The 27,117-nt window shown below is 39.8% G+C and overlaps 1 protein-coding gene across 1 annotated transcript in view; it reads left to right on the forward strand.

Annotated features, from left to right (window-relative positions):
- LOC114037753 overlaps positions 1 to 27,117 on the forward strand; it is a 188,314-nt gene that overhangs the window by 51,742 nt on the left and 109,455 nt on the right. Inside the window, exons 15-20 of the mRNA XM_027854705.1 lie at positions 1,249 to 1,376; positions 11,663 to 11,863; positions 14,721 to 14,842; positions 18,119 to 18,347; positions 20,133 to 20,335; positions 24,629 to 24,784. Of these exons, the coding sequence (XP_027710506.1) occupies positions 1,249 to 1,376; positions 11,663 to 11,863; positions 14,721 to 14,842; positions 18,119 to 18,347; positions 20,133 to 20,335; positions 24,629 to 24,784 (1,039 nt within the window). The remainder of the gene's footprint in view (positions 1 to 1,248; positions 1,377 to 11,662; positions 11,864 to 14,720; positions 14,843 to 18,118; positions 18,348 to 20,132; positions 20,336 to 24,628; positions 24,785 to 27,117) is intronic.

Below are 27,117 nucleotides of genomic sequence, written 5' to 3' on the forward strand. Positions count from 1 at the left end.
CCCCTTGCCTTTCCCCTTTGCTCCCAGTCAGAACCCATCCTAGCTGCTTGACTGCTCACCTGTTTGGATGAGATGTGAGTTAACAATTCTATTCATTCTGAGATGAAAAACTCTCACGCCCTAACGGCTGCTCTGCCATTGCATCCCGAGGTCCCCTAGGTCTTGATGTCTGCCCTACCTCTAAAACACCCAGCAGACCAGGCACTATCATCTGACCTACTGATGTAATCTAGGGATCCTTGGGCCTTGCCACGTGCCCTGATGCTAAATGCTTAGAACTTCTGGGCTTTCATATCTTCTCCTAATACAGAACTTTCCTTTCTCTCTCTTTCTTTCTTTCTTTCTTTCTTTTTTTTTTTTTAGAAATATGAGAATGTGAGCTCCTTGAGGGCAGGGACTATCTCTCTTTGTATAAGTCCTCACTATGCTTAGCCCAGTGTCTGGCACATAGTAAGTGCTTAACAAATACTTTTTAATTCACTGATATATTTTTAATTTAAACCTTGGATTCAGGGAAATTTGAATAAAGGGATATCAGTTTCTCAAGAATTTGATTTCAATAAACTTACAACAAATATTTATCAAATGCCTCCGAGACACAGATCATTTTGTTAAAAGTAAAACATAAAATTAAAAAAACAACAACAACAACCACTTCTGAACAATAATTCCATTCAACAAGAATGGCTCCCATTTGGCTATTGCTTTCTTCCTCTATCAATGGCCATAGCTATGTTTATGGAATCTCTGTTGCCTGGTTCATCACTTTAGCCATGTAAAGAATAGTCAGAGACCTAGGTTCAAATCCTTACTACTTACAGTATGACTATGAGAAAGTCACTTACTTGTCTGGCCCTCAGTTTTTTCATCTATCAAATGAGAGTTGAACAAAATGGTCTCTAAGCTCCCTTTGCTCTAAATCTATCATCCTATGATCTTAAGTGTTTGTATCTCTCTTTTTTTTTTTTTTGGCTTTTTTTTTGATGAGGCAATCGGGGTTAAATGACTTGCCTACAGTCACACAGCTAGTAAGTGTTAAGTATCTGAGGCTGGATTTGAACTCAGGTCCTCCTGATCTAAGGCCAGAGCTCTATTCACTGTGCCACCTAGCTGCCCCTTGTATCTCTTGATACAGTATAGACTCTTTGTCACTGAGACAGAACTGAAAAGCTGATGGGTGTTTATCTATAATGCTCACTCCCTCAGTACTGTTCTACTCATTCCCACCTATCTTCTTTTCTTTTGTAGGCCATAAAAGGGGCAGTGAATCCAGGGGCAGCAGCCTCCCAGCGTGGGCCCATGCAAGTGTGGATCGATTTGCAATTCTGTTTGACATCTGGACTTGGGAGGCTACTTTTCTGGAAAACAAACGCCAGGTATTTCCCCTTTTCTGTAAAGGCAAGGAAATTGTCAATGGTACTGTTATACCCAGGGTGTTCCTTCCCCCCATCCAATGAATCTTTGGGGGCTTTTCTTTATAAGGTAAAGTATAAAATTATCCAGTTTAAAAAAATATATATATATATATATTTGCAAAAATCAAAGAGTTGAACAACATGGCTTGTATTCTTAAGGCATTGAGAATATATGTCATGTTACAGAGAACAGAACTTCAAGAATAGGATGTAAGGCTGTTCCCCTTTGAGATTTTGGCAAATTTATATGTGGTAAGAAGAATGGCTAGAGATCATGTAAGGATTTAAGTGGCCTATGAAAAATGGCAGGAAAACAGCAGAGCAGTAGATTTGCCCCTAAAGACATAGATTGCCTTATTACCTTATTTCCCAACTGCTTGTTTGTTAAAAGAAACTTAGAGCTTAAAAAACTGGGGAACCCTGAACCCCAGAGCTATTTAATGATTATTGGACAAATTAATAAAGGCTTTTTGGGAATAGCACGCAGGTATGAAGGTTTGGGGAAAAGTGCTGGATGGTCACCACAAATTAGAGAAAGATCTGTCAGTCAGTTATTCAATCTTTACTAAGTTCCTACTCTATGCCAGGTTCTTGGCTACTCATAATCTAATGGGGAAGATAACAAGCAAATAAATATAGACGAACAAGATGTGTACATGATAAATAGGAAATAATTACGGAAGGAATCTTCATGTAGAAAGGGGGCTATTAGCTAGGACTTGAAGGAAGCCAGGGAAGCGAGGAGGCAGAGCATTCCAGGCATAAGTGACTGCCAAAGTCAGCCTCAACCAAGGAGCATCAAAGAAAAACAAAGGAGAGACTGCCTCTCATCACTGCCACCTCTTCCCTGGAAGGTAAAAAAGAATGTAGGGTTTAATTCAGGGCTGGGAGCCTGCGGTCTCGAGGCCACATGTAGCCCTCTAGGTCCTCAAGTGCAGCCCTTTGACTGAATCCAAACTTCATAGAACAAATCTCCTTCATAAAAGAATTTTTACTGTAAAACTTGGATTCTGCCAAAAGACCACACCCAAGGACCTAGAAGGCCACATATGGCCTCAAGGCCACAGGTTCCCCACCCCTGGCCTAATTTAAGGGAACAAAATGAGATAGGTTTTTTTCTTAGCTAATCTTTGCCCTTTCTGAAAAAGTACACCACCATCCCAGCTAAGGGTTTTAGCCAATCTGAAATGGGAAGTGGTAAAGACCACAACAGTCACTGAGAAGCAATCCCAGCTGATCCTCAGCCAACCAAGCACAGAGTAAGTAAATAATCACATCCTTGTTGAAAAGAAAAAACAGAGAGAGACAGAGACAGAGAGACAAAGAGAATCTATGTCCGGTGGAGGACTGAGCTCCTTTCTAGGTATGTTCAGTTTTAAAGACCATTGATTCCATCAAACCACTAGGCTGTGATTTAACTCAATGAAGACAGTTTACTAAATCATCATTATTAAGTATTATTGATCCCTTAATGGACTGAAAGCACTATAGTAAATGAAATGCTCTAGAAGTGCTGGCTCCCTCGGTGACTCACTTAACATCTATTGGTGACCAGAAGGTTATGTTTGCACTAAACTGTCCATTTTCTTGCCCACTTCTTCCCATGGTGACCCAGTTTCCTCGTTTTGAAGACAGCTGGTTGATATGAACCTTTGGCTTTAGAAAGGTACTTACTTTCTTATCTGTATATTTATGATGATGGTCTGTGCATAGGAAACAGTGTGAAGCAGAAAGAGCTCTGGCTTTGGAGTAGGGGACCTGGGTTCCAATCCTGGTTTTGCCACTATCTGTGACTTTGGCACAAATCACTTTAGGTCTCTAGACTTCAATTTCCATGCCTGTAAAGTGAAGGGGTTGGATCTCTAAGTTTCTTTCCAAGAAACCATCTCTAAAGCTAGGAGTATTTGGGGATGAAAATACAAAAAAGTGTGAAAAATAAACCTTGTATTTCCAATTTCCAATTCCAGTTTGAAAAGAGACAACTTGAAGTTGAGGACCTGAAAAATCTTCCTAATAATTGGAGTGATCTAGAAGTGGATTAGACGTCTTCAGGGGTCAGTGGGCTCCCTGCTACTGTATGTCTCTAAACAAAACCTGGATGACCCATTGTCCAGCATGGGATAGAAGGGATTCTTACTCGGGCATAGGTTGGACTGGAGGGCCTCTGAGGTTCCGTTTAGGTCTGAAACGGGGGGGATTCTGTACAGAACTGCTTATTCAGGGGTTTAACCTGTAGCCTTGGCCTTCCTAGACCTTGGCTACAAGCAGCAGAGCTACTGCCAGACTAGTCAATGGTTAGGTACAAAGGGGTTATTAAAATGCAAATTAGACCTGATCTAAGCTCAGAAATCTTGGGAGCTAATTAATGCTAGTTAAAGAATGGAGGCAGGACTGGCCTTGGGCAAAAATGCCAGTCAGCTGGTTTGTCCTTGGTGTCCTCCCACCTCCCTTCTCAGTGCCTCTCTGCCTCCTTCTAAAGCTGTGGATACAGGGCCTGTCGTCAGAAATATGTGGGTGCTAAAAATAAACTACTGACTTCAGTTTTGCCTAGGGTTAACAATGGCCCCGAAGGAACCACAACTGCCAAACATCCACTTCAGTCCTAATTGGCCCTACAGTGATTTGAAAAACTACTGGGAAGGGCCTAACGGCTCCCCCAACTCCTGAAATAATTTACCCACAGAATCTGAGCCAAAATATTCCAAAGTGTAGAATCTAGCTTTCTAAAAGAATTCAGTTCAAAAAAACATTTATTAATATATATACTTCTGGGTGCTGCAGTAGATAGATTGCTGGGCTTGGAATTAGGAAGACTCATCTTCATGAGTTCAAATGTGGCCTCAGACACTTACTAGCTATGGGGCCCAGGGCAAGTCATTTGACCCTATTTGCCTCAGTTTCCTCATCTGTAAAATGAGCTGGAGAAGGAAATGGCAAACCACTCCAGTATCTTTGCCAAGAAAATCCAAATGGTGTCACAAAGAATCAGACACAATTGAAAAAACGACTGAACAGCAAAGGCTACTGTCTTAGACCTTCAAGGAGGTCATTGAGACAAATAAATCACAGTCCATGATCTTAAAGAGTGCACAACCTTACAGGAGAGCAATAATTTTGTTAAAGGAGCTTTTTTATTAGCCTAAACCATATTTCTATCAAAGAAAGCCTATTGTAATGTGTAGAGAACAGAAAAACCAGGGTTCAAGTCCTGCCTATAACCTTTAACTGGCCATGTGACCCTGGGCAATTAATTTAACCTCTCAGTGGCCTGGGTGATTCTTTAAGACATAAAATTGCAAAGAATATACCAATCGGTATTGGCAGAGGAATTTCCTCACACACAAAGTCCAGTCCAAAAAAAATTTTGTAAAACCAAAGGTACATCTGAACCTGTCTAGGGCACACTTTCACCCATCACCTGCACAATGGGCCTAGATGATCTCTAAGGTACTTCATAGCTCTAACTTGAGCTTTCTGTTGTCCAATCATGTTGGTCATGTGTGACTCTTAGTGACCCCATTTGGGGTTTTCTTGGCAAAGATACTGGAGTAGTTTGCCCTTTCCTCCTCCAGATCATTTTATAGATGAGCAAACTGACACAAACAGGGTTAAATGACTTGCCCAAAGTCATGCAGCTAGTAAGTATCTAGGGCCAGATTTGAACTCGGGTCTTCCTGACTCCGCGGCTGGTGAGCTATCCACTTCACCACATAGCTGCCCCATGAACCCGTTAATGCCAATTGAGGTAAAGGGCTGCTCCACCCTACCTTCCCTATTTATGACTGTTAAAGATATTTGCATAAGCAGCATGGCGTTATAGTGATACTTCTTTGGAAAGAACGCTGGATCTGGAGTCCATAAAACCTGGACTGGAATCCTGCCTCTCCCACTTATTAGCTATACAATCATAGACAAGTGGCATAACCACAAGCCTTGGTTTCCTCACCTTTAAAGTGGGGATTATTATACTGGCACTATTGTGAGGAAAACATAGGAGCAAACTTGAAAGTGCTTTATTAATGTAAATTATGATTATAAACAAGATTTAAATTCTCAGAGCCTTCTGAGTTTTCTCTTAAAGCAGTCTGACAAGGTGTAACTGTTAATGAGGCAAGAGACAATGTGGTCTGATACTGAAGAAATACAACTTGAAGAAGCATCGAATTTATTTGTTCAGAGTAGTCAGGTTCTTCTGAGAGCTCCCTAGACTCTCCCTGACTGTCTCATTGTATTTAAGCAAGCACAAATGAGCATGTATAGGGACCCTCACTTTGGGGAAAATTACAAGCATCAATGTAGGAAGGTAATACTGGGGGGATTTTTTCACCTAATAGGAGCCCATTTGGAAAGCTGAATATTGATCAGGGATTGGGCACTGCCTGGAAGTTTATTATTTCTGGTTTTTGCTTTTTTCTTAACTTAGACCTAAGATATTATTTTTAATACTTTAAAAAAAATGAAGAAACTTACTGTAAAAGAATTATGAATGGCTTTGAAAGTATCCATTTTAATTTACATGAACTGATAGAAATTGAGGTAAACAAAGCCAAGAAAACAAGATACACAATGACTACAACAATGCAAATAAATGAAAAGAACAACCCATCACCACAAAACAATTGAGGATTTCTGTTGCAAAATTATTATGACCAAGAGTGGCCCCAAACAAGAGATATGAGGAAATGCCTCCCTCATTCCTTTGCAGAGGTGGGGGTCCATGGATGTGTAATATTGCACATCAGATTTTTTATTTAATGTATTGCGCATTTTATTCAGCAATTTATTGAGTACTGAGCAGTTCAGCATTGCTGAATTTTTTTCTTTCTTTTTCTTTTTGAAAAAAAAAGTTGTTTTTATAAGGCATCTCTCTCAGAGGAGAGGAGGTAGGGTTAAGGGGGGAAACTGGGCAGAGTAAAAACAAAAGATATAAATAAAATCTACTTTTAAAAAGGAACTATTCACTTTAACGAACTCTCCCCTGCGCGTGTATTGTACTAGGTAATTTTGCCTGAGTGCTGGCCTTTGACCAGGCAGCTTGCACATACAGGTGACATTTGACATGCTGTGAAGCCTCCTTAGACAAATACCAGACCACAAGGAAAAACAGAAACTTGCCAGTTTGCAAATATGCAATAGAAGCTCTGGAATAGAACTACCCTGTGGTTTTTATAAAACCTCAAGCCTGTCAGGACAGAGTCCACAAATAGATTATGCAAGGGCCCATCTCAGACTTTCTTTAAGTTGAGGTTAAAGTATTGAGAAAGCCGATATCATTTAAAAAAAGAGAGCTGGATCTCCCTTCTCTAATGGAAAGAATGAACAAAGCAGCCTAGCCCAGGAACCACTCACACCGAGGACAGAACACAGTTCCCCCCTCTGAGTGATAGAACAATGGGGCCTTTTGTATAAAAGGAGGTCAAATAAGTTAAGTAGCCAATAAGACCAGCTCCTAGGATTGACGTTAGCCAAAAATGTTCAGGTTAGAGCAGTCTGAATTCAAGGAGGAAGTGCTTCTTTCCTAATCTCATCCCGGGGCTATTGAGTGATACCCTTCCTTTCCCAATCCCACCATCCTCCCCCTCTGTTCCTATTCTATGCTCTCACATTTGGAAATTAGCTGATTATTAAAGAATTGAGTGTGTTGTAACAAGTTAGAGTAACATGATTTCATGGTCCAGACACTGACCTGGACACCTGAATAGCTTCCCTCCTACTTACATTTCGTTGTGAATGGGGTGGTAGGATAATTAGCAAAGTAGTATTAGTCACTGCCTGTATGGCGTTTTTCCAGTGACACTGGCCTCCTGGGTGTCCCATGAACAAGAGCTCTATCTCTCAGCTTCGGTCATTTTCTCTGGCTGTCCATTCTCCCTCCTCCACTCCAACTACTGACCTCCCTGGCTTCCTTTAAGTCCCAAATAAAATCCCAGCTTCTACAGGAAACCTTCCCCAACTTCTCTTAATTCTACTGCCTTCCCCTCTGTTAATTATTTTCTAATTATCTTGTCTATAGCTTGCTTTGTATATGTTTGTTTGCATGTTGCCTCCACCATTAAATTGTAAACTACTTGAGGGCAAGACTGTCTTCTCCCTCTTTTTATATCCCTAGTGCTTGGCATGATGCCTGGCACACAGTAAATGCTTAATGGTGATTGATGGCTATGTTATCACATTAGATACCGACAATAACCTTGTAAAGCCGACAGTAGTATCTCCATTTTGAATATGAGGCAGCTGAAGCTCAGGGAGGTTTCAGTGATTTGCCCAGGGTCACAAAGCTGTTCAGTACCTGAGACAGAATTTGATCTGTGATCCCTGTTCTGCCCCAGAGGTGTCAAATTCTCAGGCCACCAGTACCATGTACTCCAGAATACACCTGCCCAGCCTAGTCACACAGGTCAAGGAGATGGCGGAGATGGAATTCAGATACAAATCCTTCGACTCCAAATGCAGGGATCCCCCTAACATTCCAAACAACTTGACGTGACCTGGTGTATAACAACATGTATAACTGGTTCCCAGGGTGTGTTATCTAACAGAGCTTTTGTTGTTGTTCAGTCATTTTTCAGTCATGTCCTACTCTTCTTGACCCCACTTGGGGTTTTCTTGGCAAAGATACTGGAGTGGTTTGCCGTTTCCATCTCAAGCTCATTTTACAGATGAGGAAACTGAGGCAAACAAGGTTAAATGACTTGCCTAGGGTCACACAGCTAGTAAGTGTCTGAGGCCAGATTTGAACTCAGATCCTTTTAATTCCAAGGTAAAACTTTTGGGGAGGAAGAAAGAGGCCTGTAGATAGGTAGATGGGAAGGGCAGGGAAACAGTGCACCAGAATGGCTAAGGGTGCTAAAGATACCTTCATTCCACATTCAACAAGCACCCATTAAGCACCTACTGTATTATCAAACTTTATTAGGTGTTACAAGGGATATAGAAGAACTAGCACCGGTCCTTGCTTTCAAAAAGCTTATCGTCTAGCTATTATGACCCTGGTTGGTTGGTTAGTTGTTGTCCTTCATTCTCTAAGAGGACCAAAATGACATCACAGTGTTGGAGTCAAGGTGCAGTGTGTCCAACTGTGTCTGGTCAGAACAATATGAGCTCCAAAGGCTCTACCACAGGTCGGGCACAAATTGTCCCTGTTGTGACACTATAGACACGTTAGGCTGTAAGGTCCTTGAAAGCAGGAATTGTGTCAAATTTAACCATGGTCTCTCTTCCCTGCCTCTACTCCCCCACCCCTACCTCCAACAGTATTCTGTAGGTAGTAATAACCATAACTCACATTGATGTAGCACTTTAAGGCTCACAACCCCTTTCTTCAAAGCAACCCTATAAGAGAGGTAAATGCAAGGATAGTAATCGCCATTTTAAATGTAAGGAAACTGAGACCCAGACAGGGTTAGCTTCCCATGGCCCATCGGTGTCAGAGCCAGGATTCAAGGACAGGTCTAATTAGCCAGAAAACATCTAAATCAGTGAGCTTCAAACATTGCTGCTGATGTACCCCGTCAGTAAAGCACTTCTAAGCACTCCCCAATATTTACTTCTTTATAAATTACATGCATGTAGACATATACATGTAATTTATATACAGATTGCGTATGCATGTGTACTAATAATTATGCAGTGTATGCAAAAAAATAAATATTTAAGAAGAATGACGTAAAGCTAAAATAATATTTGATCCCAGAATTTATTGAGCAGGAGAGTGAACTGGTCAGACTTGAACTTTAGGGAAAATCATTTTGGCAGCTGTGTGGATACTGGATTGGAGTGGGGTGAGCCTGGAAGTAGGGAGACCAATTAGGAGATTAATGCAATAGTCCAGGTGAGAGGACCAAAGCTAAATTGGTGACTTTAGAAAGAAGGGGGTCAGATGGGAGAAATGGGATGGTAGAAATGAAAAGATTTGGCAACAGATTGGATATGCAGGGTGAAGGAGTTGAATATGACATAGGTGTTGTGAAACTGAATGATCTGGAAGGATAGCCATGCTCCCCAAAATAACATATTCAGAAGAAGGTTAGATTTGGCAGGAAAGATAATTTAACGAAATCCATGATCTGTCACAACCTATCTATGCCTACTCATTCTGTGGGATTTACTCTGTCTCACTCAAAATGAAACTCATCAGTCACCACCACAGAATGATGAACTGGACTCTGCTGTAGCCAGAAGGTGATCCAGGGACAGGGACTGAGCATGCTGCTGGGAGAGGTCTCTGAATGTTCTTCATGGTATCTGCACAGTTGCTGCTGTGGCTGACAAGATAACAGTTAAGTGATTGCTGTCCTGAAGGACTGATGCCCAGCTCAGAAGGGGGAGATTGATTATATAGAAGAACAAGGAGTCCACCTGAAATAGTGCTAGAGTTTAATAGTGAGGGGTGGCTGTGTTGGAGACAGGTCCCCCGATTGTCTATCATGGGAATAGTGGGACTCAATCTGTCCTCCCTGCCTCTTATTGGTTGATCATATATCCCTTAGGTTTGCAGGGGTGGGGAACCTGCTACCTTGAGGCCTCATGTGACCTTCTAGGTCCTTGGGTGTGGCCTTTTGACTGAGTCCAAGTTTTACGGAACAAATTCTTTTATTAAGGGTATTCTGTGAAATTTGGATTCAGTCAAAGGGCCACACTTGAGGACCTAGAGGGCCACATGTGGCCTTCAAACCACAGGTTCCCCACCCCTGGTTTAGGCCAAAGCTCCCTTGTGGTAGTCACACCATAGAAACCCAGGGCACCCAGCCTCCACCATGGAAACCAGTAGTCTAAGAGGTCTACCAAGATGATAGAAGAGCTACCTACTATAGGATAGGCATTATGCTAGTGCTAAGAGGCAGATAGAGAGTACAGTGGAATCTATTCTTAGATACTTAGCCGTGTGACCCTGGGGATGTCACTTAACCTCTGTTAGCCTCAGTTTCTCAACTGTAAAGAAACAGTACCAAGGTTAATGTGAAAATCAAGTAAGTTAATAGTTGTATAGCACTTAGCACAGTTCCTGACACATAGTAAGTGCTATGTAAATGTTAGCTGTTATTATTATTAGCCATTATTAATTGCTGTCTGCCTCAGTCTCTTCATCTGTAAAATGGGGATAGCACCTAACTCCCAGGGTTGTAAGGATAAAATGAGATAATATTTGAGATATTTGCAATATTAGGTGGATTGATGGATGGATGGATAGATAGATACAATGAGAAACTAAGGATCAATTCCAAGACGATATACCACATATATGTAAATTATAGTAATATATTATAGTTTATATATATATGTATACACACACACATATATATGTATGAAAATAAGTGGAAGATCACTATGATTAGTGAAAAAAAAGCTTGATGAAGGAAATAAAGACAAAGTTAGGATTTGAAGGATAAGTAAGATTTGCATTGGCATAGAAGGGATGGCACAAGAGATTCCAGAAAATAGATTTTTTTTTTTGGATTTCTAGAATCTCTGTGTGTGACTCTAACCTTGGGCTCTTCTTTAATTAGCATCAAGACCAATTAATTAACATGAAAGTAAAGTTTCTTTTAATGTTAGAACACACTAATAAAGAACAGAGAATCCTCAAGTTCACAGACATATACTGTATGAGACAAATTAAAGAGGGAAACCTTCTCTGACTTCCACCAAACTCCCCAAACCTTTTCTCCTATTACTGGTATCTGGTATCTTGTTCTTCTTGGCTTTTAGGAGCCATGGGTGAACTTGACTAAACCAGAAGTTGTATCAGTGTCGTACTCAAGACACCTCCACCTTCTCACTCTCTCTGAGATAGTTTTACAACTTATACACAGTGAAATAGGAGGGGTTATGGGCCTGGCAAAAGACAATCTTATGTGCATGAGTGTATGGGGGTAGGGGATGTGCTTTGTTCCTTTCATCCCTAGTACATTTAGTATAAGTGAAATCTAGTTCAAATCAACATCAAAAGCAAAGGTTACCTTCCTTGCCCAGGTGATTGTAGTAGTGGAGCAGGGAGGGGGTAGGAAGTTCCTTTGCTGGTGCAAATTATAACCTATGGCATTGGGATTACATTCCTGTAGAATGTAAACTCCTTGGGGGCAGGGACTGTATTTTTTTTTTTTGTTTTGTTTTATACAGAGTAGGTGCTTAATAAATCTTTGTTGAATTAAATTGAGTCCTACAGTTCTTTGGCCTTTCTCTCCTGAAGTGCCGGTACTGCACGGAACAACTGTGCAGTAAAGACTTTCTGTCCACTCTATTTCCAGCTTCTTGACAGTTACTTTGAAGCTTATCAACATGTCTTTGATCGGGAAGAGAGAACTGCCTTGGCACAAGTGATGACAGACATCATGCACCACCGCCCCAGGTTCGATTTTAGCCACTCTTATTTCAGGAAGACCTACAAGGATGAATGCATCAGCCTGAGGCTTCATCTGCAGCTGGTGAGGGATATACTCAACAGACATGTGAGTAGAGCCCATTTAATAAACATTACCTAGAGAGGAAGAAGGAAAGTCAGCCTTGGGAATGGCATTTTCTGCTTATTAATGACCCTAGATCTATTTCCCAGAATGATAGAGAATCACCTACACTTATTCTCAGTACTTATTTGTAAAGCTTAAAAAAATCATGGCTTAGTGGATAGAAACCTGGCCTTGGAATTAGGAAAACCTGGATTCAAGTTCCCTCTCAGATACCTACTAAGGCAAATTACTTTACCTCTTAGTGCCCCAGGCAATTTCCTCCAAACTATAGATGGTCCTCAAGGCTCTGTCCTAGGCCTTCTCCTCTTCTCTTTATATATTCTTTCTCTTTGTGACTTGATCAGCTTTTATGGGTTTAATTATCATCTCTATCCTAATGATTTCCAGATCTATATATCTATCCAGATCTGTGTAGATCCTATATATTATCCTAGGATCTCCCTGAGGCTCCAATCCCATATCACCAATTGCACAGTGGATATTTCAAACTGGATGTCTGGAGGCCTCTCAAATTCAACAAGTCCAAAACAGAACTCATCATCTTTTCCTCAAAACGCTTCACTCTTCTCAAACTTTCCTGTCCCTGATGAAGGCACCATCATTCTTCCAAATCTCTCAGGTTTGCAGCTTGGGTGTTATCCTCAACTCCTAACTCTCTTCCTATATATCCATTCACCTGCCAAATCTTGATATTTCTGTTTCCACAGCATCCTTCTTGAATCCAATCCTTTCTCTACTCACGCAGCTACCAAGCCCTTGCTTGTCACTCTCTCCTAGATTATTGCAACAAGTTCCTAATTGATTTCCCTGACTTGTTTCCTGCCCTTCCCCTCACCACTTTAGTCCACATTGCTACAAAGTGATTTTCATTAAGAGCTGATCTGATCATATCACTCCCTTACTTAATCAACTCCAGAGGCTTCCTATTGGCCCTAGAATCAAATATAGACTCTTCTGTTTAGCTTTTAAAGACCTTCACAACTCTGCCCCATCCTACTTTTCCAGCTTCATTGAACATCATTTTCCCTCTCTTACTCTTTGATCCAGCCATTTATTTGATATTTATTTATTTATTTATTTGATCCAGTTCCATTTCCTCACACTTGACTCTCCTCTCATCTTGGTGCCTTTGCGCCTGCCGTCTTCCATGCCTGGAATATGCTGCCTCTTCACCTCACCCTCAACAAATCCCTCTCTTCCTTCAAGATACAGCTTAATTACACCTTTTTTGGGAAGTCTTTCCTGATGTCCTCCCCTGCTAGTGCCCTCCCTCGAAAGCTACCTTCTCTATTACTACTTTGTATATAGTCTCCTTCTGTTTATTCTGTACATATATATGTATGTTCCTGTTTCCAGCACTAAAATTCAGGCTCCTCACAAGTAGGGATTGTGTCATTTATTATGTTTGTATTCAGTGTACCTAGCACGGTGTCTGGCAAGTAGTATTAGTCATTACCTGTTGACTGATTGATTGATTCTTTGAGAATCAGAGCAGCTCCTAATATGTATTGGTAGCAATGATGAAATCATAAGTCTGCCAATAATAACAATAATTATAATAATTCAAACAGCACTGTGGATTTAAAATCAAGCGTTCCATATATGTCGTCCCTCCCCATTAGAATGGGAGCAGGTGCTGTATTTTCTAGTTGTATCCCCAGCAGACCTTTGCACATAATAAGTGCTTGATAAATCTCTATTCATTCATTCAAATGTGGGTAACTTCAGTATATTTATTGACCCACAAAGCACAGGCTTAAAACAAAGAGTAAGCCCCTTCACATTTTCATTCAGACCACAAAGCTTATGGTATTAGTAACATTGGAAAGAGTAAAGATAAACCACTTCAAAATGTGGATTGTAAAATTATGCTGTGACTGTGTATATGAGAAGTTCAATGGATAGAGTGTTAGTCTTGGAGTCAGGATAGACCAAAGTTCAAATCTTGCCCTGGATACTAGCTGTGTGACTCTGGACAAGTCACTTAACTGTAGAAGGGTAATAGCACCTACATCCTAGAGTTGTTGTAAGAAAAAAGAAACTGTGTAAAAATGAGCTCGCTGTGAATGAAAAATACTGATGGAATTGCTTTAGAGCCTCACGACAAACAACCCTGTAGTAAGAAATTCAGTGTCAATGGAACCAAGAAAGGCTAGAGAAATTAGGAATATCAGTTGCACATAAGAGGTTAAGAAGAGAGAGGACTGAGAAGATGATTGTATTTGCACAGCAGAGATCTCAAAGAGACCTTCAAGCCAAGGTGTAAGGACTACTTTTTGAGAATATTGTAATGGGACTGAGGGGAGTGGACTAATTCTGAGATTCCGCATGGCAGCACTTTACAAATCTTAAATCACTACATAAATGCAAGCTGTTATCATCATCATCATATCATCATCAGTCATTTCTGTGACTTTGGGGACAGCATGTTTTAAATTTTCATGACTTTCTAGATTAATCAGAGCACCACCTATGGCTACATGAAGTGAACATGAGAACATTACTAAGCCAGTGGCAGATTATAGAATTGTGGTTAGCATAGCTTCTATCTTACAGGCTTGATAGGGAACTATTTTCCATCTAGTCACATATCTGAAAGAAGGAGTCTTCTTCCTTTGCTTTGAAATTGATTTCACTTTGTAACTCTTGTTTTTTCTTGGCTGAGAATCAACACAGTCCCAGTGGAAGCAGATCCTCAGAGCTCTATCTATGTAAAATTTGCCAACTGCAGGACTGAGGCAAAGATTATGCTGTCCTCCCCATGCCAAATTATGTGTGCAGTGTTTGTGAGGCAGGTTTTTTTTTCCTTGTAATTTTAAAATTATGTTTGCATTTCTAGATAGAGTCACAACGGGAATATGTCCAAAGAATATGGCGAGATGGTCAGAAAGGTAGTATCAATGAATTTGGACTTCCTCCAAACATAATTTGCAAACAACTTATCTCTATTAACAATAGCTGGTGAGTTCATGATTGAGGATGGGGCAAGGGAGGGAAGTGAATTTGTTTAATCAATTTTTCTGGAAAACTTAGCCACGGACCTAAATGCTTGCCAACTTGTCCTTAATTGTGGAGACACTGTCTTGTACAGAGCACTGAACTAGGAATCAGAAGACCTGACCAGAGTCCCATTTCTGCTATAAATTCTGAGTCACTTTGGGTAATGACAACCTTTCTAGCCTTTAGTTTCCTTATCAGTAAAAGGAAGATGTTGGATTAAGTAATCATTAAGGTCAATTCCTATTCTAAAACTTTGTGATTTTCGTACAAATTCTACAACCAGAGAGTTATAGTTTTATTTACTTAACTGTATACTCACTGCTTCTCCCCTGTAAAATGGAGGCTTCTTGAGGACAGAACTTGTTGTTTTCTTTTTGTCTTTGCACACAGAAAACACTTAATAAATGCTGATTGAATTGAATTGCTGCCGAGGTTCTATCTGCCATGCTGTGGCATGAAGCAGGACCTATGTAAGCCTGCAATTCGGGAAAAGGTGAATAAAATGAGGGTGGATACAGGGGAAGAGAAAAAGACATGATCCAAAAGCTGTGTTTGCTTTGCTATTTGTGTCTCCAGTGCTTAGCATAATGCTTGGCACATAGGAATCACTTAATAAGTGCTTTTCATTTATTCATTCATTCATCCATTCGTTCCATTCCAGAGAGACTGGAGGGGGCTGAAACAATAGGTAGGTCAGAGTTTAAAGCCAACAGAATATTCCAAGGATTATGGAGCAAAGAAGAAATCAATACTTTGTCTAATTCAAGTAATTTCCCAGAAGCTTAGGGCTTTTCTTAGCATGGACCTCACTGCCTGGCCCATGGGTAGGTCCCCACATCCACCCTTCTACCACCTTCTACTGACCTAGGAGGTTAAATCCTGGGTCTCTCCAGGGTCAGACAGTATCATCACATTAAGAGCTGGACATGCTGAAAATAGTCTTTTAAAACCCAGTTTTTTTGCCCACAGCAAATTTCAGACATCATGAGTTCCTTGAGCTCACCATGGCAGGAAACCAGTTTCCCTCTGTTTTGCCATTTTGGCACATAATTGCATTCCCTGGAATCGTTGAAGGAACGAAGTAACTAAGTTATCCTCTATGTTACCCTCTTTAGCTTGATCTCTCCCATTCGTTCCCCTCCCCCAGGGACAGGGAGAAAGAACACAATAGGGAGGGTGGAGACACATTCCTACCCACCCAGGTCAGTCTGCAAGACATAAAGTCATCTTCACCTTTTCTAGTCCCTCCCAGGCCAGAGGGACTGGACACCTATGGGTGTCCAAGACATACAGTCCCCTGTGTTTTTCATACACAGACATCTCTGATAAAAGAATTTTTTCACTGCAATCAGCTTGAGGTGCCAGCTTTGAGAGAAGTTTGTCATGGCATTGATCTGTTTTTTAGGAAATGACTATCAGAAAGGATCTTGCCATGGACCTTAAGCCTGGAAAGAAGCATCCCAGGAGCAAATCTCATTTGGTTGGTGAGATACTCTTTTTGGTCCTAAGACACTCAGCTGCGATTAAAAATCTATTTTTAAAGAATGTAAGTGAGCCCAGAACTGCAGTTATTTACTGAAGAGACAATTGAGGCGCAGGCAGCACCCTCTGAGTGACCCTTGGTTGCACAAAGTACAGACCTACCTTCATCACCTGCAAGTTAGGAATAGGCTTAATTGACAATAGCCTCATGATTAATGACTTAAGGGGGAAAAAGATGTATATCCTTGAACTCTGTAGAGATAGGGAGGATCCTGGCCACATTCTTCATTGAGTCAATTCAATTCAATTCAATTCAGTAAACATTTATTAAGTATCTATTACATGTAAGGCATAGTGTTAGTAACTGGGGTTACAAAGTTGGGAAGTGACATGGTCCCTGAAAGACAGCATGGCTAAGTGGAGAGAGTGATGGACTTAACAGCTAGTAATAACTGGCATTTCTATAGCTCTTTAAGGTTTGCAAAGCATTTTACAAATATATCTCATTTTATCCTCAAACAACTTTGGGAAGTATGTGCTGTTATCTTCCTCATTTTACAGATGAGGAAACTGAGGCAGACAGAGAGATTAAGTGATTTGCCCTGGGTCACACAGCTAGTAAGTGTATCTAAGGCAGGATTTGAACCCAGGTCTTCCTGATTCCAAGTTCAATGCTTAAACATTATGCCACCCTGTCTCACAAAAATAAGCAACACTCAAAACATTTCATTTTTGTCTTTATATCTTCATTGCCTAGCACAGTGCCTGATATATACTAAACATTTAATAAATGTTTGTTGATTGATTTATTTCTCTATAAAGTAAAATAATAATAATAATGATAATACTAATAGTATTTATATAATTCTTTAAGATTTTCAAGGCACTTTATAAATATTGTACCATCTGATCCTAATAACAACCTGGAGATAGGTATTGCTATTATCCCCATTTGTACAGATGAGGAAACTGAGGCATACAAAGGTTTTTATATTAATTGCACAGGGACACACAGTTTTTGAACTCATGTCTTCTGATTCCAGGCCACCTAGCTGCCTCTAAAATAGATGCCTCTAAAGTTTCAGCAATTATCTAAGAGTCTGACAGAATAATTTTATCTTTGAATAATTAGTCTTTGAAAAATGCCATAATAGCTTAAATGGATCTAAATAACTGCTAACCTGGAAAATGATTTCCTTAATTGAATTTACTATTGCCAACAATGGTCTTGCTTTTGTATTCAACCACTCTGTCTCTATGCAAATGATTCTGGTTTTAGTGGAATTGCAGTTAATTCCACAGCTTATACTGTATCTCCATCAGTCAACAGAAATTTACTGAGGGCCTCCTTGTGCCAAAACACTGTGCCTATTTAGCTGACGACTTGGGCCATACCTTATGGGTGTTTTTATAGTACATTATTTCTGCTTCTTAGGATTCACTTCGAAATGAAAAGCACATTATTTACAGGGATCCTATGAGCAAAGGGGGGTTTCAAGTGGCAAACCCAGGATATTTTTCAAGAAATCGGGGCAGCTAGGTGACGCAGTGGATAGAGCACCAGCCCTGAAGTCAGGAAGACCTGAGTTCAAGTCTGGGCTCAGACCAAACACTTGACACTTACTAGCTGTGTGACCTTGGGCAAGTCACTTAACTCCAATTGCCTTTAAAAAAAAAAAAGAAATGAAAAGAATTCTGTGGCCAGTATGTTACTTAATTGTGTAGGCTTGTCATTAATCTGCCTTATTTTTCAAGCCCAGCTTTAAAAAACATCTACCTGTTGGAGTTCCATCCTTCCCTCTGCCTGGCCTCCCTCATCCCTACAGCTCTACAGTACCTCTTCAGGGAGTTTCGCCACATCTATAGGCCCCACACAGCTCATGGCATCACCATTCTGGAGAAAAAGGTGCTCCAGCTGGCTCTGGACACATGGCAGTCTGTGAGAAAGCCTGAGTCTCTCTACAGTGCCCAGCTTCAGAAGGATGTAGGTTGACCTCAGAAGTGGACTCCAGGGTATGGCGGATTGTCTTAGTAATGAGTTCCTCACTCTTTCAGAGCTCTTGCTCTTTTGAAATGATTTCCTTTTGTCTATCCAAAACAGAACTGATAAAATCTTAGGTCGTGCTCTCCTTAAATGTGATCATTTTTCCCAGTGATCAAAGAGGATACAGTTAAGATTTCAGTAAAAATGTTAATATTTAGATATATGCATAGAAGTTTATTTTCTGGCTTATAACTAATTTTTTGATGACTGAAATTAGAAATGATACTTAAAGTAGTTTTCTACTCAAGGATTTCCTAGTGTTTACTATTTTTTGTTATTTTATTTTTCTCAGTTAAAGGCAGTGAGATATGACTTGGAAGTTTACCTAGTTTTAGTAGGGCGCTTGAAATCAATTTTTAATGCCTAATTTGACGATATTGTGATTAACTTGTAGATAATGAATCTGGAAATTGAAACTCTGGAGGAAGGAGTAGCCTTTTAAGGGGCCCTGCCTGCCCCCAAATTATCTCTTCCATTGGTCAGTCACAATACTATTTTCTTCTCCCAAATGACCTGAATTTTTTAGTCATTAGAATTATTCCCCTGGGTTAGACGGCAAAGGAAGATGGGTAGAGAAAGGAGGAAGAGAATGATTATTTCTGTTTCTGTCAAAATGTCTTAAGAACTTATCCCATGAACACTGATCAGTTAATGTCCATTTTTGGAAGGCTTAAAAGAATGGACAGATGAGATACAAGTGGGTCAGTCAATCAATCAACATTTATTAAGTGCTTATTATGTGGTAAACACTGTGCTAAATACACTGAAGTATTCTTCTGGGAAAAATAAGGAAGTTATAGTCCTTACATGGGGCAAGTATGTAGTATAGCACACTAGTGGTGGGTCTCCTAGGATAAATTATCAGAAGGATAGAGAAGATACTGAGAACTGGGACACCAAATGGAAACTTGGCCTGTTTCACAGCTTTGCCCAGGATAAACCTTGAGTAGAAGCAAAGCCCCAACTAGCAGTTTTGTGACATGGCAAGCTTCACAAAATGTACTCTTGAATCAATTTTTAAAGACAAATTAGGTGGTGAGAGGTCCTGGGACACCCAAGGGCACCTCAAGAGTATTTCGGGGAATGTCCCCAGCAGGGGAGGAGGTAAGGAGCCTTCCTGGGGTTCAGCCACCAGGAAAAAGAAGCATACCATCTGGTACCTGCCTGCTCTAGCTCAGTATTTTCGTTAATTAGGTAGCTCAACTGTATTTATGCTGCTAAAGGTTTCTAAGAGTTATCTGTGTCCTCTAAATTTTGATGCCTTGGGGCAAACCCTCAGTTTGCCCTGCCCTAGTTATGGCTCTGAGTAGAGGAGGGTTGCATTTCCAGTTACTAAAAGGCTAAATTTCCTTGAAACTTTTGAAAATATCAGAAACATATTCCTACCAAATTTATTTTTGTAGCTCCTACACTCTTTTCTCTATTTTTGTTTCTCAAAACCTTTAATAGTATAGTTGAAAAAACCCTGAACTAGAAGAACTTGAGTCAGGCCTCCAAAGATGTGTAACTATGAGCAAGTCACTTATCCTCTCTGAACCTGTTCCCTCGTCTGTAAAATGGGGGCAATAATACCCACTTTGTTGTTGTGAGGACCTAGTGAAATTAAATGAAGGTTAAAATGCTTTTTAAAGTTATTGTTTTTGTAGCACTGTTACTATTAAAAGTTTTTTTAAAAAATGTTCATTTTTTATAACTTATGTTTTTAAAAACACTTTCCCTTCACAGTTATTTTCTGATGCAGTGATGGGAGATCCCTTTCTTGTGGTTGAGATAGGCATGCTGGTTCTGAAGTCTGCAGCCGGGGAAGGAAAGAAACAAAGCAAAGATTCTCAAGCTTTTCTTCTGGAGACCTTTTCCAGACTTTTGGAACTCTCGACTCTCCGCTACCGACTGATAGAAATGAGTGTGGAAAGTGCACACTTAGCCTGGTGGGTATAGTGGGCTACTCCTTCCTCCAGAAACAGGGCAAGCTTTACAGTAGGGCATGTGAGAGGCAGCCAGAAGAAAGAATTATTTTATTTTATTTTATTTTATTTTTATTTTTAAAGTTTTGTTAATGCTACAATCACTTCTCAAAACTTTGGCTCCTCCACTCAACCCTCTTGTGTAACAAAGAAAAATAGCTAAGTAAATCCAAATAAACAACAGGGACTCATCTGGTAGTATATGCAATATTCCTCATTTGAAGCCTCCAAACTCCCTTTATAGAGGGGAAAAGTGTTTTCATCATCTGTCCTCCAGGTCCAAGATTAGTCATTGCAATTAATCTGAGTTTGGCTGTCTTTTAGTGTTGTTAATGTGCATATTATTGTGTTGGCTAGTCTTTCTTCTCTTTGCATTGGTTTGCATCTTGCCATGTTTCTTCAAATTTTTCATATTCATCATTTCTTATGGTACAATGAGAGAAACCTATTACATTCAGCCATTCCTCAATCAATGGGCACCTGTTCTTTTCAAGTCAGTAAGTATTTTACTAAGAGCCTACTATGTACCAGGCACTGTGCTAAGTTCTGAGGATGTGAAGAAAAGAAAAGAACAAAACAAAACAAAAATCAGTCCCTACTCTCAAGAAGTTCACAGTTTAATGGGGAAGACAACATGTAAACAACTATGTACAAACTACATATAAATATATATCTGTGGGTATGTATATACATATGTATATAGTATATATATATATGTATGTAGCTATACATGGATAGCTATATATAGCTATATGTGTGTTTTATATATAATGTGCAAACATTATGCATATATACAAGCAAGATATATGTATATGTCTTGTTATATATGTTATATATATATATCTTGTACATGTATGTATAATAGCTTGTACATATATGTATATTATACTATATGCAAACAAGATAGGCATATCTTATTTGTACATATATATGCACAGATATATATATGCATACCTATATATGTGCATATATAGGTAGTTTTACCTATTATATATTTATATATCTAAAACATACAAATAATAAATTTATATATACATGCGTATCACAGATATGTATGCATAAATGTATGTGTTCACATATATATTTATTATATGTGTATACATATTCATATATGTGATAAATTGGAGATTATCATAGAAAGAAGGAACAAACATTAAGGGGGGGCTGGGAAAAGATTCTTATAGACAGTAGGATTTGAGCTGAGACTTGGAAAAAGTCAGGGAGCCCAAGAGGCTGAACTGGGGAGGGAGAGAGTTTTAGGCATGGAGGACAGCCAATGAAAATGCAGACTTGGGAGATGGAGTGTGTTGTGATAAGAACAGCAAAGAGGTAAGTGTCACTGGATCATTGGTAGCTTTGGAGAGAGCTATTTTGGTTTAATGAAGAGGTCAGAAGCCCGCTGCACAGAATTGAGAAGAGAAATGAGAAGAAAGGAAGTGAAAGCACCAATTGTAGAAGGCCTTTTCAAGGAATTGAGCTAGTAAAGAGAGGAGAGATATAGAACAATGGTTGGTGGTGATGGAGGGATCAGGTGAAGGGTTTCTGATGGTGGAAAAGAACATGTCTGTAGGCTCTTAGTAAAATACTTACTGACTTGAAACAGTCAGTAGACAGGGAAAAATTGAAAATTAGTGAAACAGTGGAGATGATAGATGCTCCCAATTTTGTTTTTCCCTACGAGGAGCTCAGCTATGAATATTTTGTGTGTTTAAGACTTTTTTCTGGTTTATGGTGGGGAACAAGAAGCCCAAGGAGATAGGAAGGAAAGGAATCAAGGGCAAAAGTACCTTGGCAATGAGAAAAGACTACCTCTTCATTAGAGACTGAAGCAAATGAAAAGAGGATGGAGGATTATGTCAAGGGGTTTTGCAATTTCAAATAGGAGAGAAGATACTCTATCTACAGTAAAGTATGAGAAGAAGTTCTCTACTGAAAGAGAGAAGGGAAAACGGTAGTATGAGAGGCTTGAGGAGATGAGAAAAGATTTGGAACACTCTGTGAAAAGAACAATAGAAAGTCAGTTAGGGAAAAGTAAAAGGATTCCTTTGCTGCATTGAGGGCCCACCCGAGATTAGAGAACATAAATTTGGGATGAGCCCACTTAGCACAGGGACTTCCTCTAGCATCTTTGGGTATCACCCAAGTAGGAATGGAGGTGGATGATAGGGGCAAACCAGGGTTGGGTTTAGCAAGTAATGAGGGGTGGATGTTAGGACAGGGTGGCAAAAGATTTCAAATACAGAAAACAGTATGTAATTGAATTGCTCTGATAGAGTAGAAAGAGCACTCTGATGGCAGAGTCAGAGTGGTTTGAATCTTGCCTCAATTTTCTTATCTGTAAAGTGAAGGGTTTGGACTAGATTTTCAGCTCTAGATCTATGATGCTATGAACTATAAGGTCAAGATTAGAAAGGGAGAAAAGTAAAGCCAAAGTAGGAGTGGTGGTCCAGGAGAGTACTGAGGGGATGGAAAGCCTGACAGTAGGAACAAGTAGGAAGAGATGGGGTATGTGCTTTATAGGAGGATTGCTGGGTCAAAAGCTATCATTCTCACAAATTTTTCAAAAATGTTTTTCTAAAATAGTTGGACCAATTATCAAGTACACAATAACATGTTAGCATTTCTGTTTTCCCATAGATCTCTAAAATTAGCTATTTCCCATTTTTTATTACTTTGACCATAAAGTAAAACCTCAGATTTGTTTTAATTTTCTTTATTATTAACAATTTGGATCATTGAAAAAGATCTTTTTTAAAAAATTAGGGAGATTAGATAGCCTTGTTCAGTAAGTAGATTTTGTACATGTCATTCACTCATCCATCAGCCCTTTAATAATCATCCATTATATGCAAAGCACCGTGATAGGCACCGGGGAAGATATAAAAATGACCAAGACATGGTATCTGCACTGATGATCCTTACAACCTAGCAGGTATATGTACCTTATGTACAACTAAGCAAAATTGCATAATTAGTATAATGAAGAACAGAATACACTAAGTGCATAAGTGCCATCTGAGATTAGAGCAAGGAAAGATGGTTTCCATGTGGGATGATTAATTAATAAATTTATTAAGTATCTGACTACCCACTTATTCTTCAGCCCCATGTAATCTGATTTCCAATCCTACCATCAACTGAAACTACTCTCTCACCGAAGTCACCAACAACCTATTAATTGCTATATTCCCTGAACATTACTTACTTCTTAGCCCCTTTGCCTTCTCTGAAGCACCTGACACTGTTGGCCACCACTTCCTTCTTTTTTTTTTTTTTTTTTTTGGCTAGGCAATGGGGTTAAGTGACTTGCCCAGGGTCACACAGCTAGTGAGTGTTGTATGTCTCAAGCTGGATTTGAACTCAGGTCCTCCTGACTCCAGGGCCAGTGCTGTACCCACTGTGCCACCTAACTGCCCCCACCCCTTCCTTCTTGATACTTGTTCCTCCCGTTAGCTACCTTCTGGTTCTCCTGTCTAAGACTGGGAAGGAAGGGCTAGGGCTAAAGCCAGAAGTAGAAAAAAATTGTGATAAAGGGAACACAAAATAATCATTTCAAGTTTTTCTCATCTCTGATACTATGTAAATGGTTTATTAATACAGGCATGGTCCAGGTTCCTGAAATATATCATTCCCATTCTCATTCTCACAGTCTAATGCATGTGTGATTTAAATAATTATAATTGATAGAAACTTGTCTTATAGTTCCCTAACACAAACATTTCAAAATACCTAGATGCCTCTTTTCTAGACACTCTCTTATTACAACTGTTACATGATGTAGGGAGAGGCAGCATGACCTCATGGATAGAGAGGTGGCCCCAGAGTCAGGAGGACCTTCGTCTAAGACCTGTCTCTGGCACATATATTGGCATATGAACCCGGGAAAGTCATGCATCCTCTCAGGGCCCCAGACAACTGTCTATGGCTGTAACTGACCAAGAAGGTACCAATGTGCTTTGGTGGAGGAAGGAAGAAGTGCCCTACACCACTGAAGTCCCCATCCCATGTGATGTAAGGGAGCTGAGATCTTTGAATCTCACTCACTTTATAATCCTTTAGTGTGCTATTCCTGCTTTTGACTTTTTTGTCATACATTATCAGCCCTTGGGATTTTTTTCAGCACCTCCTTTTATTTCCTTTTGAAGAAATAACATTTTATCGATTTATTTTGTTTTTATGTCTCTTAGGTCTAGAACAAATAGACATTCAGAAATAAAATACTAGAAGATGGAGTGGGTATTTTTTTTTTAATTTTAGGCTGTACAAGATATTTACCCAAGAGATGGGTTTTGATGAATTCCATTTGTACTTGAGGCCAGTCTACTTTGAATTCGCGTCACATAAGGAGAAGGCAGACCAGCCACCTCCAGTGTTCCTTACAGCTCTACTGGAAGATAATAGTCGAGTAGACAGGTAGGTCAGCATGTATTATTTCTGTTATTTGAGGTGAAACAAGAGCAGAGGAGATGTGACCATAACTCATACTCTGCTCCCCTGGTGAGTGATCTCATGAGTGGAAAAAAAATTCTAAGATTATTTATAACCCAAATTGAATTGTGTTGCTAAACTTAATCTTTCAAGTACTGGGCCTGCAGTCAGGAAGACCTGAATTCAGATCAAATGCCAGGTACTTACTAACCTTGGGCAAGTCACTTAATCTCTGTCTGCCTGCATTTCCTCAACTCTAAAATGGGGAGAATAATAGCACTTATCTCCCAGGGTTGTTGTGAGGTACAAATGAGATAATATTTATAAAGTACTTAGCGAAGTACCTGACGTGTAGTAGGCACTATAGAAATACTAGCCATTATTATTATTATTATTACCAATCTAGACTTTGATATGTTAATATTTAGCAGAAAAGAAATGAATGAGAGAGAGCTGACTAAAAAAAAATCAAAGCAAATTTTAAATGAAAATAAAACACACTGACTCACAGAATTTGAGAGTTGGAATGCATCTTAGTGACCATCAACTCTGAGCAATAGGTGAAAGAAATGCTCACTATAACACACTTCATAAGCAGTCATCCAGCCAATGAAGGGCGGCTTGATGCCTCCCAAGGTTGCCCATTCCACTTTTGGAAAGCCCTCATTGGGAAGAAGTTTTTCCTGACAGTCTAACTATCAGTCTTGGTTTTGCCCCTTGGGTTCCTACAGAACAAAGGCAGTTCTTCTTCCACATGACTGCCCTTTAAAAATTTGACAACTGTCTTGTTCTCCGTTAATTACCATCGTAGTAACTATGAAATAAAAGAGGTAAGGCAAAGAGGTAGGATGGGATGAAGAAATAGGTGTCGTAATCAAAGTAGTTAACAGAATGTTGGGAAAGAGCTGGCAAGAGGCTTGGGGTGAGCTAAGGATGAGTGGCTGGGAGCCTCAGGCCCTGGCTAAGGTGACTTCTAGGGTAATGAACTGTAAGGCCTAAATTGGACCTGAACACCAACATCATCAAGACAATGCCCTCAAGGGTCTTTGTTCTGTACTCCTCAATACATGAAATTCTACCCAAGGCTCCTAAAGGTTGGTGTTGGCAGTCGTAGTTCAAAAGAAAGTAGGTGAGGCCTGGCCAAAGTGGGAAGGCCATCCAAACAATGGGATTGGCAAAAAAAAAAAAGAAAAGAGGAGTTTCCAAAAAGAAGAAGCTGACCCAGAAAGAACGCAAAGATGGAGGAGATTAGTGGAAATTGGAGGAGCAGGCTAAGAAATTTTTGGCATAGGGGCTCTGACTTTCTAATTATGCCGTTAGATAAAGTTAACAACGATCAAGGTACAAATGAACAATGCATAGAATCAAATATCAAGTGCAGGAAGCACAGCTGATTTTGACTTTTAAAAGGAGGTGAACAAGAAGAGAGCTATCTGTGCTACCCAAGAAGAAAGCATGAAACAAAACAAGAGAGAAGACCAGTCTGTAAGGAAATTTCAAAGTCTTCATGAAATAGAATGCAAAAGCAGGGCAATGAGTATATTTAAGTTGTTGGTCCTTCCCCTCCCCCAACAAAATATACTAGTTTACCTGTTGGCAGCTATCCAGAAACAAATGTAGTCTTCCCTAGAGGTGCCTCCTCTAGAAAGGGTAAGAATTTGAAGAGGAAGCAATTTAGATTTCTTATACTTTATGCAATAGATGCTTTCTTGAAGTTAGGTGCCCTGAATTTTCAAATATCATTTGAAATGTCATAGAGACACTGGCTATTAAAAGAACCTTGCATTTCATCTTTTGTGCAAAATAAGGAATACTTGGTGACAGAAATGACCTCAAAGTGAGTTGTTCTATAAGTTTGGATTTTTTATCTATTGGGTTTTTGGTAAGGACAGCACATGTGCATAGCAATTACCTATAAATATCCTTATCTATAAATATCTATAAACTGATTGTCTCCATCTTTTGCTTTGAGACATTGAGGAACCTATGATCTCCCTTAAGTAATGCAGATCTCAGTGTGTCTGTGTCCTTCCATCCTGTGCAACTGTTGTCCATACCTTCCCATGGATCACACAGTATAAGTGGTCCACTCCACATGCTAGGGACCTTCTTTTAGATCTCCTAACATTATATGGATCCCAATGGAGCACACAGGTTATTCATTGCTTATCCCTGGTTCTTGCTACACGACTAGCCCACCTTCTTTTCCAGTCATAAATCTCTCTGATGAAACACTTTGTGCCATTTTTCTTGTGCAAGTCTATAATACGTTGAGGCTTACTCACACCTACTAATACACCTCTCCATTGCCCTTTGGG

Source organism: Vombatus ursinus, unplaced genomic scaffold, assembly GCF_900497805.2.
Source record: "Vombatus ursinus unplaced genomic scaffold, bare-nosed wombat genome assembly UNPS02000582.1, whole genome shotgun sequence".
NCBI classification, from domain to species: domain Eukaryota; kingdom Metazoa; phylum Chordata; class Mammalia; order Diprotodontia; family Vombatidae; genus Vombatus; species Vombatus ursinus.